The sequence below is a fragment of the Corylus avellana genome, chromosome ca2, assembly GCF_901000735.1.
Source record: "Corylus avellana chromosome ca2, CavTom2PMs-1.0".
In the NCBI taxonomy this organism is placed as follows: Eukaryota; Viridiplantae; Streptophyta; class Magnoliopsida; order Fagales; family Betulaceae; genus Corylus; species Corylus avellana.
In genome coordinates, this window is record NC_081542.1 from 16,881,956 (window position 1) to 16,900,887 (window position 18,932).

Consider the following 18,932-nt stretch of genomic DNA (forward strand, 5'->3'; position numbering starts at 1 on the left):
ACCGCCTCTTGAAAGTAGCAGACAAGATAGGAGACAAAAGAAAAGAGAAAGAAAATGAGTGGGAGAAAAGAAAAATAAAATAAAGAAAAGAAATGGGAACTGGTCGAGGCGGCTGGAGAAAAATGGGGAAAAGGAAAAATAAAGAAAGAAAAGAATAGGAAGAAGGTGGAAATGGATGTTGAACGTGAGAGGTGTGGGAGAATAAAGAGAGATAATCTGGATATAATCTCTCATAAAATTAATATTCATACCTATAATATTCATATGATCTCATAAATTCTTCAAAAATAAATATTCTTACTTAATATGAATATTAAAATAATATTTATTATCAAAGTAATCTCTTTAATTGAGGGTTTTAAATTTGGTGCGCTACACTTAAACTCACACTCAAACAGATTCTAAAATTTATGTGGTTCAGCTTTATAAATTTATAACATTTACAGGATTACAGTCGGAGATAATCTAGAGAAAATTTACTAACAAAATGATAGAGTACAAAAGAAAACCACTCAAGCTCATGGTAAAAAAGAGAAGTACAAAATCAACAAGAATGGGCACACCGCAAGATTTGTGAAAAGCAAGTCACCCACTCAACAATCTCCCTATGAAACAAGACAAAAATATGAATAGTTTAGTCAAAACAAATATGATTATTTGTACCTATCTCTAAATTAATCACACTATCAAGAATAGAAAAAAGAAAGAGATGAGAGCAATTTCTAGCCTTTAATTTCTTAAGAATACTAGCAGCAGTTTTCCTATGATTTTTTTTCATTATTTAAATATAGGAATGCTATAATATTGAGTAGCACTTTATTTCACTATCCATTATTTTAACATAAAATATTTATCTCTTATATATATATATATATTGTCATTAATTAAGGATTGTGTTGAAATTTTCTAAAAAAAAAGTAAAGAGAGATAGGAAACTTTTATTTTTTTTAAAAATAATATTTTAATAGTATATGAAAAGATAAATAAAACTATCGTAGATGACTGCAATTGAATAAAGTAGTAAAAAATAAATTTTTTTATTAAATTTATTAAATTTATATGAATGATGAGATAAGAGCAAATGTCACGTAGGGCCGGTCCAAAGGCTAGACGACTTAGGCTGTCGCTTAGGGCCCCCATTTATTAAGGCCCCAAAAAAAATTTTAATAAGTCCCAAAAAAAAATTTTGATAATTTTTTTTTTTTTTTTTTAATAAGGACCAAAAAAACTTTTTTTTTTGTGGAAATTTTTTTTGTTAAGGCCAAAAAAAATCTCCATAAATATTTAAGGCCTCTAATAATGGTAAATTTAAACCTACTTTCACATAAAAACGAGAACCTTCGGTCCTTCACTCATATCTATTATCTAGCCTGCAATTTTGTTGACTCTCTTAAAGATCAAGAACGTTTATACTAATTCTCAAAAACCTTCTTGGCTTCTTCCTCTCCAAAACGAGAAATCTCCAAGAACTCTCTAGTCTCTGCTTCTCTAAATCAGGTTTTGTTATTCTATTTTTATAATTTATTTTATTATAGTCATAATATTTTTTTTTATATAAATTGTGTTTGTTTAATTTGTTAATATTTTTAATCAAACATGTCTACTTGTAGAAAATAAGCTTCTGGATATGAAAAACTTCAAAAAAAGAGAGAAAAGTAGAGAAACTGATTGAATCTCAAAGTGGAGCTCTAAATAAATTTGTTATTAGCAATAAACAAATTATTGAGGATAATTTAGGTGAAAAACTCATAAATGAACAAGAAATCATCAATAAGAATTAGAAGATAATGAAAATACTATTGATGTATCTAACTCTATTGTTACAAATATTTATGACCCAGGCCGATGGAAAAATATTGATTCAAAATTAAGGGATTTATTAGTAGAAAATGGTCCAATAAGATACAATAATATAGATTTTCCTAAAGATGAGAACTCTAGGCATTTGTCTAATACATATTATATACGAAAATTATCAAATGGAAGCAGCGTAATAGAAAATGACTAGTCTATTCAAAAGATTTGGATAGAGTATTTTGTTTTTGTTATCAAATGGGAGCAGCATGATATTTTATTTGCTGTTAATATTGTTAGTAAAAATTTACAATCGAAAGACATGCATATTGATGTAGCTATAGATTAATTAAAAGGTCTTACTTTCTATTTTAAAAGCTATAGAGAAACTAGATTTACATCTGTTATGATTTCATCTAAAGAGGTTGCAACCATAATGGAAATAGAACATGTTTTTCGTGAAAAACGTATAGTTCGTAGAAATAAACAGTTTGAGGAAAATGGTAATGACGAGACAACACAATCTGTTGAATAATCTTTTAGAATTGATTACTTCTTATATATATATATATATATATATATATATATATATATATATATATAAGAGAAGCATTTGACGAGAATGCTTACAGAGAATTATAATCGGTCCATAAGCTTTAATAACTGAACTGCTTTTTTTTTATTTTTACTATGGGTCATTAACATGAAATTAATTGTGTTGATTATATTTCAAGAGATTTTCATACATAAATTATTCAATAAATTAAGTATTATTAATGTCCAATCAAATAATATAAAATGAAATTATAACCTTTTTTTTTTTTCACACCAATAATATTTTCTTTAAATTTTAAATTTTTTTACTCATGATTTTTAATAATTGAACCGTGCAAATATTGAAAAGGTCTATCCTTTTTCTATGTTTTTTTTTTTAATAAATTAAGTGTACGATTTTTTCTTAATTAATTCCTTTTGACCTTTCTTTTTATTAACTCAAGTGTCCTTTTTTTTAAAAAAAAAAAATTAAAATTTTTTACTCATAATTTTTAATAATTGAACCGTGCAAATATTGAAAGGGGTTTTTCCCTTTTCTATTTTTTTTTAATGAATTAAGTGTACGATTTTTCCTTAATTAATTCCTTTTGATATTTCTTTTTATTAACTCACGTTTATCTCTCTCACCCTAAATTACGATTTTTTTTTTTAATAAATTAAGTGTCTTAATGCATTAATATCTCTCCCTTTATTTAAACACAATTTTTCCTTAATTAATTTCTTTTGACCTTTCGTTTTATTAACTCACATTTATCTCTCTCACCCTAAATCGCGTCAGTCTCTCTCACTCTAAATTCACCCTCTCCTTCTACGGCAACAACATTTCAAAACACTTTCCTATAGAAGTTGACGGTTACACAAAGTTTATTTGATCAGTTTCATAGAAATATATGTGATTCCGAACTATGATTAAGGCATGAGATATTCGAGATGAATATATCTTTGTGCTTTTATGTATAAATTTTTAGCAATTGTGAATTGATTACCTATAGTTTGTTTCTTTATAATTTTTTCTACCAAACACCATTTTAAATTAGAGATTGTATCTCTATCTTTATTAAAACATAATTTTTTCTTAATTAATTCATTTTGACATTTCTTTTTATTAACACACATTTATCTCTCTTACCCTAAATTACGTCAATCTGTCTTACTTTAAACTCATGTCTCTCCTTATACAGCAACAACGTTTCAAAACTCTTTCCTATAAAAGTTGACAGATGCACAATGTATATTTGATAAGTTTCATGGAAATATATGTGACTCCGAATTATGATTTAAGGTATGAGATATTCGAGATGAATGTATCTTTGTGCTTTTATATAGAATTTTTTAGCAATTGCGAATTGATGATCTTTAGTTTGTTTCTTGAGAATTTTTTTTGTACCAAACACCGTTTTAAATTAGAGATTAGATAGAGATGAATATGCTTCCGTTTTTGTTTTGTGAAATTTTTTGTTCAGCCTTTTTTTTTTTTTTTGTTCATTTGTTTTTTTTGAATGTTCAGAATTATGAGATTTATTTGTATTAAAATATAATAGGTATTACACCAAAAATATTAAAATTTTATGCTAATTTTATATTAATATTTTGATAATCAAAATTCACGTTTTCTTACCCTTTTTTTTTTCTTTTTTTTTTTTTCTTCTTTTCTAATTTTCTATTAGTTTTCGTTTTTTTTTTCTTTCTTTATGCTTTTCATTTTAAACTACACATATGGGGACAAATTTAGGTTGTTTTAATTTATTTTTTAGATTAAGGGAAGATTAAAATGATTTATTTGATTGCATTAAAGAGTGAGTGAAAGATTTTGTTATTTTTGTATCCATAAAAAAAAAAAAGATTTGTTATTTTGCTTTGTATTATTTTTTAAATATCCAAAATTTTATGAGTTTTATTTGTATTAAAATATAATAGGTATTACACAAAAACCTATTGGGTTTAGGATTACTATCAGTTTTGCTACAATTCTTAATATATTGTTATATGGTTTAGGGTTACTCTTTCCTTATTTTCTGTTCTAATTTATATATTATTTTTCATTCAAATTTCTTATTGTTCTTTTGTAAATTTAATTGACTTTGTTGTTCATTATGTTTTTTTGTGTTCCAATATTCCTTCTACGATTTTTTATCTCTTTCTTTGATGAAAGAAATAAAACTACTCCTATGAGAATAAATATTTTAATATGTTTTATGGGTCTTATGATTTAAGGGTTTTATGTTTTAACTCATTTCAGCTGGTTTTAAATTACACATATGAGAATTTTTTAATACGTTTTAATTTATATGGATTAAAACTAAAATTATATATGGTTCTTATGATAGTATATTTTTATGTGATTTATATATTAATGCAAACTTATGTGTAATTGTGTCACTATGTTCAACAATATACTATTGAATAACCTTTTGTATTTTTTTTTTAATTGAAATAGGCATGATAGATTTTTTTACACAATTTTTTTGACCTATAATAAAAAATACAATGAAGATGTATTTCAAGTTTTAAAATCAAATTATAATGAATAATCCCGCGCATAGCGCGGGTTCTAAGCTACTATATATAGTAGAGTAAGCTATTTCTTCAATTCAAAGTAGGTTTGAACAATTTCAAATATACGAAAATATTTTTGGTTTTTTATTTAATTTTAAGAAATTAAAATCACTAGATGATGATAGTTTGCAAAATACATGTCTTAATCTAGAAGTCCTAAAACATGATATCAATGGATTAGATTTATTTTCGGAACTAAAAGTTTTAAAATAAATTTTACAAATAGAAGAAAGTGCTCCAATTGACATATTAAATTATATAAAAAGACTTGATTCTTTTCCAAATGCATGTATTGCTTATATAATTTTATTGACAATACAAGTTACAGTTGCTTCTGCAAAAAGAAGTTTTTCACTATTAAAATTGATAAAATCCTACCTAAGATCAACAATGTCACAAGAGAAATTAAATGAATTAGCTATATTATCAATTGAAAAAAAAGGATGTTATAAAATCTTAAATATAAAAATTTAATCAGTAATTTTTCATCCCAAAAGCGAGAATAATGATTTTTAAATAAAAATATAATTATAATATTAAAATAAGTTTTTAAATTTTTAAATTTTTAAATTTTTAAATTTTTTTTACTTTACTTTAAAAAAAAATAAGGCATCATTTCAAAGCTTTGCTTAAGGCCCCAAAATACATTGAGCCACCCCTTATGTCATGACAGCATATGGCGGCAATCATGGCAAGTTTTGAATAAATAAATAAAAGCTTCTCAATTGGAGGTCACAGCATACGTGGATGTTGTTCATCTTTTATACTATAAATAGCAACTTAGCATACTACTATATTAGTACATATATATCATAGATTCTCTCTGTCACACTGTATTCTTGGTGAGCCATCATTTTTTTTTCTATTAACTTTCAAATTGCACTGCATTTTTGAAATCTAATCCAGATCATGAAATGGGTTCTCAGTTCAATTTACTTTGAAGTGGATGATAGATAGAATGTTGATGATTTTCTTTTATTATTTGTTTAGCTCTTATATATTGTTCTAAGAAAACAATAATGAGCTCTGCAACTGCCAATGAAGACTGCCTTGGATGGGCTGCAGAAGATTCTTCTGGAGTTCTCTCACCTTACAAATTCAGCAGAAGGTATATATGTATGTTTAATTGGTTTTCTTCTTGATGACCCATTATGCGATTTGCCTAATTCCAACTTCAAAAGCCATGATTAAGAGAACCATTGAATTTGCTTGCTCAACTGTTCTGCTGCAGAATAGTAAATATTTCTGTCAAAAGATTGATTAACTGGGTTGGAAAATTTTATGCAGGGCTGTTGGAAGAGACGACGTTTCTATAAAAATCACCCACTGTGGCATTTGTTATGGCGATTTGATTTTTACCAGGAACAAACATGGAGACTCCAAGTATCCTTAGTGCCTGGGTATGTGCACTGGTTAATTGATACTTGGTAATTCTTATGATACAAATGTTTTAGCCTTGAAAATTGGCTTGTAAGGAGATGGTGTCTATTTGTATATATATCGGTTAAGATTGTACTTAACCTGTGTGACACTTAAGTTTGACACCCATAACGGCCCACTCTATTAACACTGATTTGATAATAGCTATTTTTCTTTTGGCGGCTCCACTCTGCATCTATCGGTATTCAATGATTTAACAATATACTTCCTTATACATAGTGCCAAGACATTTTACTAACCTATGAGTAATGTTATATGTCATCTCCCATCCCCCGCACCCATTCTCCCAAAGCCTATATGGCATGGTGCTGCATACTATTTGGTGCATGGAGATTAAGTTTTTTAGTTAGGGGAACCACACAACATAGGATTTGGGAAGATGAGGGTGACAAATAGAATTACTCTCATGCCTATAAGTCTCTTCCTTTGTAACTCAACCACAAAGTTGCAACGCATTGGATCCCATGCTAGACAAGCTGTTGGTTCTAATATCAAATTATACAAATATTAGGTATATCTCATCATTAAAAATTGGCTTGTAAGGAGGTGTTCAAAAATTTATATACACATGATTAAGATTGTACTTAAGCCGTTTGAAATACTTAGGATCGTAACATCTTACATTTCATTAAACTGATGTATCAATATTGATTAATTGCATGCCAGACATGAGATTGCAGGAATTGTGAAAGAGGTTGGCACCAACGTCCATCGTTTCAAAGTTGGCGACCATGTTGGGGTGGGAACTTATATTAACTCTTGCAGGGATTGTGAGTTTTGTAACAAAAAGCTAGAAGTTCATTGTGCAAAGGGAGCTGTTTACACTTTTAACGGCATTGATATGGATGGTACAATCACCAAAGGAGGATACTCCGACTACATTGTTGTCCATGAAAGGCAAGTCCTTTATAATGTCGTACCCTTCACGTACAATGTTCGATTTGATTCCTCATTCATACTTTGGCCCTCTGAATAAAAAATTCTGGTTCCGTTCTCGACAAGGGAAAACGAGACGATTACTCATTGCGTCTTTGATGTCGATCGAGAAGATGACGAAGAAACGGAATAATTTTCACTAGTTTTGTTTTGGTCTTAAATCTGCAGGTACTGCTATACTATTCCTGACAGCTATCCATTGGCTTCAGCTGCCCCTTTCCTTTGTGCTGGAATTACTGTTTATGCTCCTATGATGCGACATAAGATGAATCAAGCTGGAAAATCTCTTGGAGTGATTGGGCTTGGTGGTCTAGGTCACATGGCAGTGAAGTTTGGGAAAGCTTTTGGGTTGAATGTAACAGTTTTTAGCACAAGCATATCCAAGAAAGAGGAAGCTCTTGAGAGGCTACTAAAGAATGATGTCAAGTACCGTTTTGTGATTGACATTGAAAACTCCCTGAAATGACACCATGAAGAACAAGAGGCATTCAAGTTTAATGTAAAAGCATGAAAGTTTTGATCTTCTACGTAAAGCAGGCATTGGAATGATTTGGACCAAGCGAGTGGGTTTTATCTACTTTCTCTATTGGTGATGAAAGTGTTTTTTATTTTATGCAACTTTCTTTTCTAATTGTACTGGGGTTTTTGTTGGGTTGCCCCACCCATCTTTTGTGTTTTTTATTTGATGTTCTCTTTTCCTTCCCCTTTTCCTTTGTATTTGCGAAGAAAAGAAAGAAATAATGGGGACAAGTGGTAAGGTTTCCTCATTAACAGAACACACAATTTGCTTAGCATAATTGTTAGTAAATATGTGAACTTTTGGAAATTTGCTTTGCCGATCCGTTCAATGAAATTTGATTACAAGAAGAAAATTGAAGGAGGAGAAACCTGAGTAAGATGAAGGATCATCTATTCTTCCAAAAACCAACTAACTCGTATAGTCTGTTGTGAGAATTGGTATGTTATTGAGGATGCAGAGACTGAAGGTGTACATCGTGTGGTAACATTAATTCCTAAAAGACACTTCCATGTTTATGAGATCAAATAATGTTGGAAACCAGTCGAGTCCTTTTCCACCCGACATACCAATTCACATTCATACAACAATCAGTGGATAAAGTAAAATGAGAACTTAATGATTAAGATAGTGGTAGTCAAAATTTGCCACAACTTAATGAATTCGACACGAACTCAACACAAAATTAGCGGATTAAGTCAATGTTGAATAGCCTAACCTATTTAATTAAATGAATCAGGCTAAAATTGACCTCTATAATCTTTTATTCACACCTCAACACGATTCGAACTCGATACATGATATTTAGGGCTAACTTTTTGATACGACCTATGAACCTCAAACTCAACACAATATTAATGAGTTAGAGTTAAAGGGTTTAAATCCTATAATTAAAATGTCTGAATTAAGATTAACATATATAGTCATGCATCGACACAACCTAAGCCCGACACGCGAGTACAAATTGCCCCATTTGAATCAATCTGCCAATTCTAGATGACTGGGAAGGGGGATTGAAATTTAGGTCAGTTGGGTTTAGCCTGCGAACAAACAGTGGAATGGTCCTAACCAATTCCCATTAATGTAGAATCCCTTAGGTTCCCATTCACTTGGAATTTCCTTGAGAACATCCGTGGCTGCAAAGCTTAAGGTGACAAAATATGGGACTCAATCTGGCATCCTAGTTTCGAAATTAACACAAAATAGCTATAAACAATACGTCTTCATAAAATGCATGAGGTAGCAACTAGATAGCCAGAACAAGTCCCATCTGTAATTAGATCCTTTTCAAGTTAAAAATTTCCGATAGGGCAAAATGCTGTTTGTATATATTAAGAAAAGTTAATGATGCTTAAGCATCCCCTCGAGCCTGACATAATCTTTCAACAGCATTTGGTAGTGCTGTTACATCATTAGCATATTGTGCAGCATCCTAGAAATGCTGCAATGGAAGCTAGACAAGTCCACTCATTTAGTATTTCTAGTCCAAATCAAGCTCATATATTTAGAATTTAGTCAAACATAGACGATCAAATAAACGATCAATTATACTAGAGGAAGAATCCATAATCTGGTTTTACAACGTTAAACACAAACAGCAACATGTGCCAATAAGTCCTGAAATTCATATGAAAAAAAAATACAGAAACGCAATTCATATCTCAGCGGCAGCAGGTTGGGTCATTCCCAACTTCACTAACAACTTGCTCAGGGACTCTGGTGGGCATACCTGGTACTTCACTTTTCCAGAAGGCAAGACGAAGACTTCAGCCAATTCTAGCTTATCTGAAGTAAGACTGGTGCTGTCCATTGTCTTACTGAGCACTTTCAGTGCAAGCTCAACTGCTTCTTCTCTTGTGATTTCATCCTTGTAATCCTGCTTAAGCATCGACTGTGCTGCCTGGTTGTTTGCCCCAATCGCTGCAGCCTTCCAACCACCATAGTTTCCACTTGGGTCACTCATGTAAAGCTGGAAACCAAAATTTTTGTCCCAACCTGCAAAAAGAAATGAAACACCAAATGGACGGAGCCCACCAAACTGTGTGTAACCTTGCTTGGTGTCACAGAGAGATTGGACAAGCTGCTCAACAGGCATCGGCTCTTGGTAAGCAAAAGTATAACGCTGGGCTTGGACTCTAGCCGTGTTGATAAGGATGTTGGCATCTGACATTATTCCAGCAACAGCACACGCTACATGGTCATCAATCTTATACATCTTTTCAGTTGATGTTGAAGTTTGAAGGAGCTTGGAAGTGACCTTCTTTTCACCAACCAAGACAACTCCATCCTTGGATAAAATCCCTATTGCAGTTCCAGCATTTCCAATGGCCTCCATTGCATATTCAACTTGGTAGAGACGACCTTCTGGAGAGAATATCGTTGTGCGGCTATCATACCTTCGAGACATTTTATATCACACTGAAACAAAGAGAAAATTAGTCAAAAGAGAACAATGTTGCAAACTTGCAATGAAAAGAACAATAAATCTTAAGAATGGTACAAGGAATAAAAAAGTGAGCATGTACAGAGTGGAGTCCCTATCTTAAACTTGGAAAATCCAATGTCAATAAAATAATATCAGTCACTACAATGATGCTTTCTTGTTTTGTATGTAAGCACAAACCATCCATCATGTAGCTAGTAAAACTGTGTGATCCCACAATCTCAAAAGCTGTATTTTTTTGCACTTACGTTGTTAAAATGATTCAATAAATTAACCTTCTTAACACAAAAAGGAAGCACAAAGAGATAACACATAGAAATTAGGAATTTTAAGCTGTTATTACTCTCCACATGTGAATCAGTGACAGTTGAAGCATCAGTGCATGTAGACTAAAATTTTTGGTGTTATAAGTGTTGACTACCCAAGTAACTATTGCGTACCAAAAGATAAGTACAGAACAATCATGCTGTTGGTCAGTTAACTTGAGTGGTTTTGTAATAAAATAGTCATCATTTATGCTATAAAATTTCTCAAGGTGTTAATATAAATCCAAGAAAAGATGTAAAGTTACTTGGAAATATCCTTGCATATATTAACAACCTACTCAAACAAGTCTAAAAAGAAGTATAAACCAACATTATACCGTTAATTGATACAAATTTGCAATGCTTTATTAATTCCATCGGGCATGTTCAACCTCTCAAGGTCGTTCAGTATGGTATCTATGTCCCATATGACTATATCTGGTCAATTTCATTGATCTTCAAATAAGTCCCACATAGTCGATTTTGTACACTTAATAGCACAAATCAAATTTAAGCCAAAAGATCTAAAAAATAAATAAATAAAAATCCGGAGTCAAAGCTTCCTGTCTACAACTCAATTGGAAATGGCAGCAAAAGGATGTATTCCAAGGAGAAAAGCCCAGCCAAAATAACCACAACTATTAAGGTTGAAAAATCATACGTGTATTATTTTTAGCTATAGGAAGACAGTGGAGGAACCAAATAGAACCATTCAGATTTTAGGTTTAGATGGTTTCGAATTAATTTTCTCTTCATTGAAAGCACTAGGGTGCAAATACATGGGGGCTTGGGGTGTTTCTCCAAAATTTTTAAAAAATGCCCTTAAATTTTTTTTTTCTAAAAAAAATAGAATATGCCCCTCAATTTTTTGTTTTTTTTTTTTGTTTATTACTTTTGCCCCCCAAACTATAAATGATAGTTCCGCCCATGCAGAGCAATCATAGTCCAAATTGGCCCAACGGTGTTTGGTTTCCGGTTCTGAGTTTCTGGGCATGTTTCTTTCAGACCAAAAGGGACATGACTTACTATTGTGTATGGAAGTTGGGTTCATCACATACTCGATCGGTTCAAAGAACTATTTTTGAGTAAAATTAGTGAACCTTGGAGAAATGAAGAGAGATGAAGTGGGTTTTCTGTATTTATCTGTGGGGATGGGAGAGGGGTACAGTCTGCCATTAGAGAAAGAGATAGATGTTGGGGCTCAACCGAACATAGTTGTGATTTTTCCACCATTTTGAGGAAATCCAGAAAATTAAGATAACAAACTCTAAGATGTATAGGAATTGAAAAGCCCAGCAAAAGGATTATATACAGATCATCATCGTGTGTTGATCAATTAGTCTACCTGCTTTTCTAAAGAATCCGACTCTCTCTTGAATCCTATTAAGGTTGAACTTCCACACCCAAAAGCAAAGCACACCCATTTACATACACAGAATGATTCAGCCATAAAGATAAGGAAACAGGAAAAAGAGAACAAGAACAAAGCACCCACTGAGAGAGCAAAGCTGAAAAGAAGAAGAAGAAGAAGAAGAAAGACATTACCTTGGAGGAGAAGCTATCGCGAAGCGAAGAGTAGAAGAACTGTCTATTTGGGGATCGTCGGGAGGGGTCTTTGTCACTCTTTGCTTTTAATAAAACCGTATTGCGCCTATCTTTATAATTTCAGCCTAAAAAGATTTATAAACCCAACAACGTTAAAGTAGCCCACAAGGTATTAAATTGTGGATCCGGTGGGATCTTCTCTAAATGGCCGGCCCAACCCTTAAGGCGGGTTAGGCCGCCTAGTGCCCCCAATTTAATAAGGTTTTCAATTAAAAAAAAATTAATACAAAAATTTTAAGCCATTATTACCATCCATATTCTTTAATTAAGGCCCTGGTAAATAAATAATTTAAAAAAGACCTTCAATTTAATAAGGAAAATGATCATTTCCAGTTCATATTGGATTTGAAGAAGGGAAAGGCTTAGGTGCGGTAGTTCAAAACTACCGCACCATGCAGTAGTCCAAAACTGCACCGTTTGGTGCAGTTTTGAGAAGGAAAAATTCAAAACTGAACCAAACGGTGCAGTTTTGGGCTGGGAAAAAATAGGTTTTTTTAAAAATATAACAAACAATTATTTAAGAATTAAAAAATATAAAAAACTAATAATTAAAAATATTTTTCATTTTGGCCAAGGGGTGGCTCCACCCCTTTCATTTTTTATTTTTTTTTTCTCTTCTATTTTTTTAATACTTTTAGTTTTTAAATCTTTTTCTTTTTCTTTTTCTTTAAAAAAATTATTTGTTTATTGCCCAAAACTGCACCAAACGGTGCAGTTTTGGACTACTGCATGGTGCGGTAGTTTTGAACTACCGCACCTAAGCCTTTCCCTTTGAAGAATATCCAGTTAATAGCCGAGAGATCCTAAGGACATAAACAAGACATCTGTCCAATTAATAAAAATAATTATAAAAAATTAAGAGGTGGCTGGACCACCTCAGTTGGATCACTCCACTTAAAAGTTTTGCTTAAGGCCCCAAAATAGATTGAGTTGGCTCTAAGTGCCCCTATCTCATGATTCGGATCTAGACCCTATCCCGATCCCACCAATCAGCAATTTTTTAATTCTTCATGACCATTTTACATTGGCTAACATGACATATTTTAAGTGGTTTGAGAAAAGCTATTACATGTCACGTCAATTGATGTGAAATGAGTATGAAAAATGCTATTGCCCTTTTTCATGTGATCTGAATCATGTGAGAGTTTTAGGGTCGTAGGATCATACTATGTGATTCATAGTTTTAACAATCATGCGTGTATTATGGCCTGTCTGTTGTGGCGATGTGTCTATGTAAGTTTTGCAACCAATTGTTGTATACATATACAAGATTTGAAATAGAAGGAACACATGTTCCAATCGTAACAAGTCTAGTTTCAAATGAATTTATACCGGAACCGAATTTGACATATATGTATATATATACACAAACACATATACTAAGCAATACAGAAAGAGGAAAATATACTAATAGATACAAAAACTAGGGCATCATTTTTGTATTTAACAACCATCACTAGACTCTATCAAGGATATAATTTTCTATAAGAAATCACCATTAGCTTTGTTTTGTTTGTTTGTTGTTTTTTCTCCTATCCAATGTATCCATGACCAAATCATTGTGTTTGAGGATGGGAGCTTTACTTTTGGTTTTGAAAATTCAGCCTTAACAATATAAAACGAGGGTGTTGTTTCATTAAAAAACTTGGGTAGAAGAGCAATTCTTCATGTGGAAACCTCACTTGAAAGAACTAACGAGTTTAAATTTTTAATTTTATATACAGTGAACATCTACAAGCGGGGATAGCTCAGTTGGGAGAGCGTCAGACTGAAGATCTGAAGGTCGCGTGTTCGATCCACGCTCACCGCATTATCAGTTTTTCATCATCCACGTGTTTTGTGGATACTCAAAAGTAAACCCCACATTGGGCCGAACGACTCCGGCCTTTCCATTCTTTGAAGCCCATATGCGGTTCTTTCCATTGTTTTATTGTTTTATTATAATTCAAGACAAATTGAGGCTTCTCTTTGATTCCAACTGTAAATCAAATTCTGAAAATTGTTATATATTGTCTGTTGCCTCAATCAAGGCTATTCTAGATCACTTTAAATTCCATTCTATTTCTAATTTATTTGGTTCACATGCATGGAATCAAGTGGTGCATACTGCATACTTCCACACAAGTGAATGTACATTTATCTTCTAAGAGTCTGTTTGGAATTGTATTTGATAAATAAAACTTTTAAGTCAAAAAATATTTTTTTGGCAAAAACTTCATTTTTTGCAAAAGGTGCTTATTTGTCATTTTTAGATTTTTTGAACTCTTAAAAGCGTTTTTAATTTTTAATTTTTTTTTATCAAATTAGTACTTTTTTAGTGTTAAACGCACTTTTAGATCCCTCAAACGCAATCACAAACAGACCATAAAGCAAATAAGGATGATTGTGAATTCTCACAAGCAGACTTGGGGGAAATATGATTATTTTGAAGGGTACCAATTAAAGCCTCATCCTCATGATATTTGAAGGTGAATTTTGATGCGGTTGTTTATGTTGGAGACATTTTGCTTTTGTTTAGGTTTGCGATTTAAAAATGTGCAATTTAAAAAGTGATTTTTAAAAATACCATTAAACGTTTGACAAAATTGCGATTTAACCTTTAAAATTTTCCGTTTTCAAAAATGCAATCTCGAACAATTTATCTTATGTGATTTAATTTAAAATCACATTTTTTATCTATAAAATCGTAATGTGAAACACACTCTTAATCTGGATCAAGTTCCTTCTTGAAAAGCAGTGAAAGTTTCAAGACAAACCAACCAGTAGCTATCACCGATTTGGTGTTCAATAATAAGAATAAATAATCTAAATGATCTTAACAAAAATCAATAATCAAAACAAATGGTGAAATAAAGTAGTGTCACCCAATCCAAAAGTCATTATACGTAACCATTGATCAAAAATCACATCTTAGACATCTATCATCTTTTGTTAAATTATCGTTTCTTAGTTCTCTCAAAACTTTAAGACGATAAGAAATTATAAATTTAATAATTTTGCTAATATTATAACACTTTCTCTTGTGTGTAGACTTAAATTTTCCCTTAATAAGTGATGTCTAATATGTGAAATATTTAATTTAAATTAAAAATAAATTACAAAAACATAGTTTAAATTCAAAATCTTTGCTTTAATACTATGTTCGTTCCAAAAGGTAAAAGCTTAAACCGATAAAACATAATAATAAATTTAATTATTGAATTAATATATTAACCGTTCTTAATTATTTATTACTTACTATTTTTCCAAAAAGCTACATAATGTGCTTCCCAAGTGCAGAGAGTACGAAGCACAAATTCCTTGTAGCTAGAGCCCACAAGAATACCTACTTAGATGAGATATGCGATATACGCATACAGCATACAGTAACCTAAATGACAAGAGGAAAACTAACGAAGCGCACGCGTCCCACATCGAAAAGTTACGAAATAGAAAAGCTATTTATATAGCGCCATTCTTGCTTGAAAGGGTACGACCTTACTTGAACAGGATCTGTTCTATAGGCTCGTACCTCTGTATCCTTGAGTTCTAAGGAGACAGGAACCTAAATCTGGTTGATGAACCATGGCCGTGCGATCAGAGCGTGAGTGACAGTGTCGTGGTCTTTGGGCCATTGATGCAGTAGAGGATCGTTCTCAGCCATCAGTGGCTGGGATGGTCGTACAGCTGTCTGACAGATTTCCAAATTTTTTGTTTTCTGTTATTTTTTTTTTCAATTCGAAATTGTTTTGCACTTTTGCCCTTTTCACTTTTCATCATTATTTTAGACGAACGGAAATTGGCGCTTCAAACGTCCTAAAACATAAATTCATTCGAAGAAAGTGAAGGGCCGTTTTTGGAATTTGCTTATCTTTACTAATTGTTGATTCGGCTTTGGTTTGTGAACACAAGATGCATAAGCAAGCTGAACTATCACTCGTTCTTAATTATTAATATAAAACTCTCATTTTGAATCATCTTAATCTCACTTTTACTATTTCATGGTTTAAATTAAAATTCACAGCATCTAACAATGTGTTATACGTTACCTATGTATTAAATGATGTAACATCCTGTATACCATTAGATGTTATAAAATCTAATATGGACCATAAAATTATTTATATTTGTTTAACTTGAAATAAAGAAAATCTTATTTTTCGCAATCTCACAATGACTTCTATCTAAGAATTATTCAAACTCGACAGCCTTGTTGTACCTCACTCTTGTCTTCAATAGTTTTTATTTTTTATTTTTTTTGACCCTAAGGCGAGGAACAAGTCATCCAAGCTAAGTTCCTTCAACTCCAAGCCCAAGATTTGGCCGAAACGTCCTCAATTATTAATGTAACATTCTCAATTTACGTTGTATGCACAAAGGACAAGATATGTGAGCGGTAATCATTGGTCAAACATCACATCTTGGACATCTATCCCCCCTTAATTATTTATTCCTTTCTATTTTTTCAAAGCTAGAAAAGAGCCACAACCCTTGAGCAATTAGTACTTACTTTACCTTTTCCTTAACCAGTGTTGTTACTTACTAGTAAACCTAATGTAATAATAATAATAAAAAAAAAAAAGTAGAACAAAGGGGTCATTGGTAGAGACAGGCAATATTTTAGTAGGTAAATTAACACATCGGATGTCGAAAGAATCGTCCTATGCCCTTGAGGATAGATTATTAAGAGCCATGCTTAGCATTGATCAGGTATTTACTTCTAAGGAAGAAAATGGCTGCAAAAGAAGGGAGGCTTCTTCTTTTTCCTCTCCAAATAGTTTTTATAGTACTTCTGTCTTTCTCTCCTTCCTTCCTTGTTCATTCTAAATGCAACAAAAATCCAGTCATCTTCAACTTTGGTGACTAATTCTGATTCTGGTGGTTTTGCTGCGGGAATTGGACACGATTTTGGTCCTCCCAATGGACGTACCTACTTCCATCACCCATCAGGTCGATTATGCGATGGACGGTTGATAATTGATTTCCTTTGTAAGTATCTCATGCTTTCTTTTATCTCGACAACAAGTAAATATTATTTATGTTACACACAAAAAAAAAAAAAAAAAAATGTAGAAGTCGAGCAATCGGTTAAGTTTGGGTTTGGCTTGAGTCTAGTTTTAGTTGGATGTGAGCCCGTTGGGACCGAAACATGTGTCATGTGTCATGTAACAAGACACAAAAGACACATGGCCTCGTCCAATGAATTGAAATTAGACTTAACAAGACACAAAAGACACATGGCCTCGTCCAATGAATTGAAATTAGACTCAAACCAAATCTGTTAAGTGGTTAATTTGCTTGTTTTACAGGCGCATGCAAGTTTGAAAACCGGTTATTTGACACCATACCTAGAATCGTTGGGGCCAAATTTCACAAATGGAGCTAACTTTGCTATAAGTGGTGCATCTACTTTACCTGGCTTGATTCCTTTCAGCTTGAAGGTTCAAGTTCTTCAGTTTCTTCGTTTTCGAGCTCGCTCCTTAGAACTAATATCAAAAGGTACATTTTCAAGTTAAATAATAACCACTAGTAAATGCCTATTTTGGTCATTGAAAAAGAGAGGTAATTTTAATTTTATCACTAATACTCAAAGTTTTAACCAAGTCTTCAATTAATTATTATTTTTTTTTTATAAAAATGTTAGAACATAAAATAATAATATACTAGAATACGCAAGCTATATTTGCCTAAGTGAAATAGAAAACCTCAACAACAGAAACCTAAAAAAAAAATTAGGAGAGAGATATCTTCTAATTTATGCCCAATAATGCTTTATAGATGAAGTACATAGATTTTTTTATATTTATTTATTTATTTTTTATTTATTTTAATTTATAAGCTAAGCTAAGGACCTAATATTACCTTAATTATAATGAGTTCATTTTTCTCGTGGTTATACAACTTTTTGAATTAATTGGAGACTTGATTATAGCCTTTTAAATTAAAATTTCATGTATTTTTCAGGGATCAAAATAGATATTTCTCTTTCGATTTTTGATGAATTAATGGAAATGTCTAATGCAAAATCTTCATTTAGGTTACAAAGGTTTGGTTAACGAGGAGGAATTCAAGAATGCACTTACATGATTGACATGGGACAAAATGATATTGCCGGTTCATTCTTTTATTTCTCATATGAGCAAGTTATCCAAAGAATTCCCTCCTTCATCAACGAAATAAAAAAATGCCATATGGGTGAGTTGAGTTTTCACATTTAATTAAAGGGCACATTTTCTCATCCCAATATTTTCTCAGATTTTCAGCCTTGTTTGTTTTGGTGTAAAACAAACAAACAAGGCTGAAAATAATATTAATTTGAACATAATATTATCATGCATATATCAATCTAGTTATAATATTAATATGATAGCTGGCCATATTAATTTTTTAAAAATATATATTAAAACTACTCAATACATTTATTTTATAAGACCCACAAACCTCACATTAACTCGGCCAACACAAAATATGTGGTCGGTGAGTGGATACATCTAATTATCTATATATCTAGAATATTAATTTATTTATTCTTTAATTAATTGTAATTGTGTTGTATGGATAATGTGGATATATAAGAAGAAAAAAAATTATATAATATAATAAATATAATTTTTAATAGAAATTATATGATAGAGTAAATATAATTTTAATAGAACTATAATTTAATATATAATCTTAATAAAATTAAAATAAATATAATTTATTATATAATATAATTAAATATAATTTTATATGTTTTTGACTGTTGTATTTTAACATGTCAAAAGTTTTTGACGTGCCTATTTGACACATCAAAAGTTTT

The 18,932-nt window shown here is 31.4% G+C and overlaps 1 protein-coding gene, 2 non-coding genes and 2 pseudogenes across 3 annotated transcripts; 4 read left to right on the forward strand and 1 right to left on the reverse strand.

Annotated features, from left to right (window-relative positions):
• Positions 1-5,924: 5,924 nt before the first annotated feature.
• LOC132169177 (probable cinnamyl alcohol dehydrogenase 1) lies at positions 5,925-7,747 on the forward strand (annotated as a pseudogene).
• Positions 7,748-9,322: 1,575 nt separating this feature from the next.
• LOC132173027 (proteasome subunit alpha type-4) lies at positions 9,323-12,179 on the reverse strand. The gene is made up of 2 exons (XM_059584589.1): positions 12,092-12,179; positions 9,323-10,216 (listed from the first exon to the last, which is right to left on the reverse strand). Exon 2 carries the CDS (start codon positions 10,203-10,205, stop codon positions 9,453-9,455), a length of 753 nt encoding a protein of 250 aa, XP_059440572.1. The 5' UTR covers positions 10,206-10,216; positions 12,092-12,179; the 3' UTR covers positions 9,323-9,452.
• Positions 12,180-13,888: 1,709 nt separating this feature from the next.
• TRNAF-GAA (transfer RNA phenylalanine (anticodon GAA)) lies at positions 13,889-13,961 on the forward strand. The gene has a single exon. It is a non-coding gene; the product is annotated as a tRNA-Phe (tRNA).
• A 1,661-nt stretch (positions 13,962-15,622) lies between these two features.
• Positions 15,623-15,831, forward strand: LOC132173206 (small nucleolar RNA U3). Its single transcript, XR_009439297.1, has one exon. It is a non-coding gene; the product is annotated as a small nucleolar RNA U3 (small nucleolar RNA).
• A 1,031-nt stretch (positions 15,832-16,862) lies between these two features.
• The window catches only part of LOC132169179 (GDSL esterase/lipase At1g09390-like), a 9,194-nt pseudogene continuing 7,124 nt past the window's right edge, over positions 16,863-18,932 (forward strand).

Excerpts from the sequence above, each read along its gene's own strand:
- LOC132173027 (XM_059584589.1), bottom strand. The coding sequence starts at position 10,205 with ATGTCTCGAAGGTATGATAGCCGCACAACGATATTCTCTCCAGAAGGT.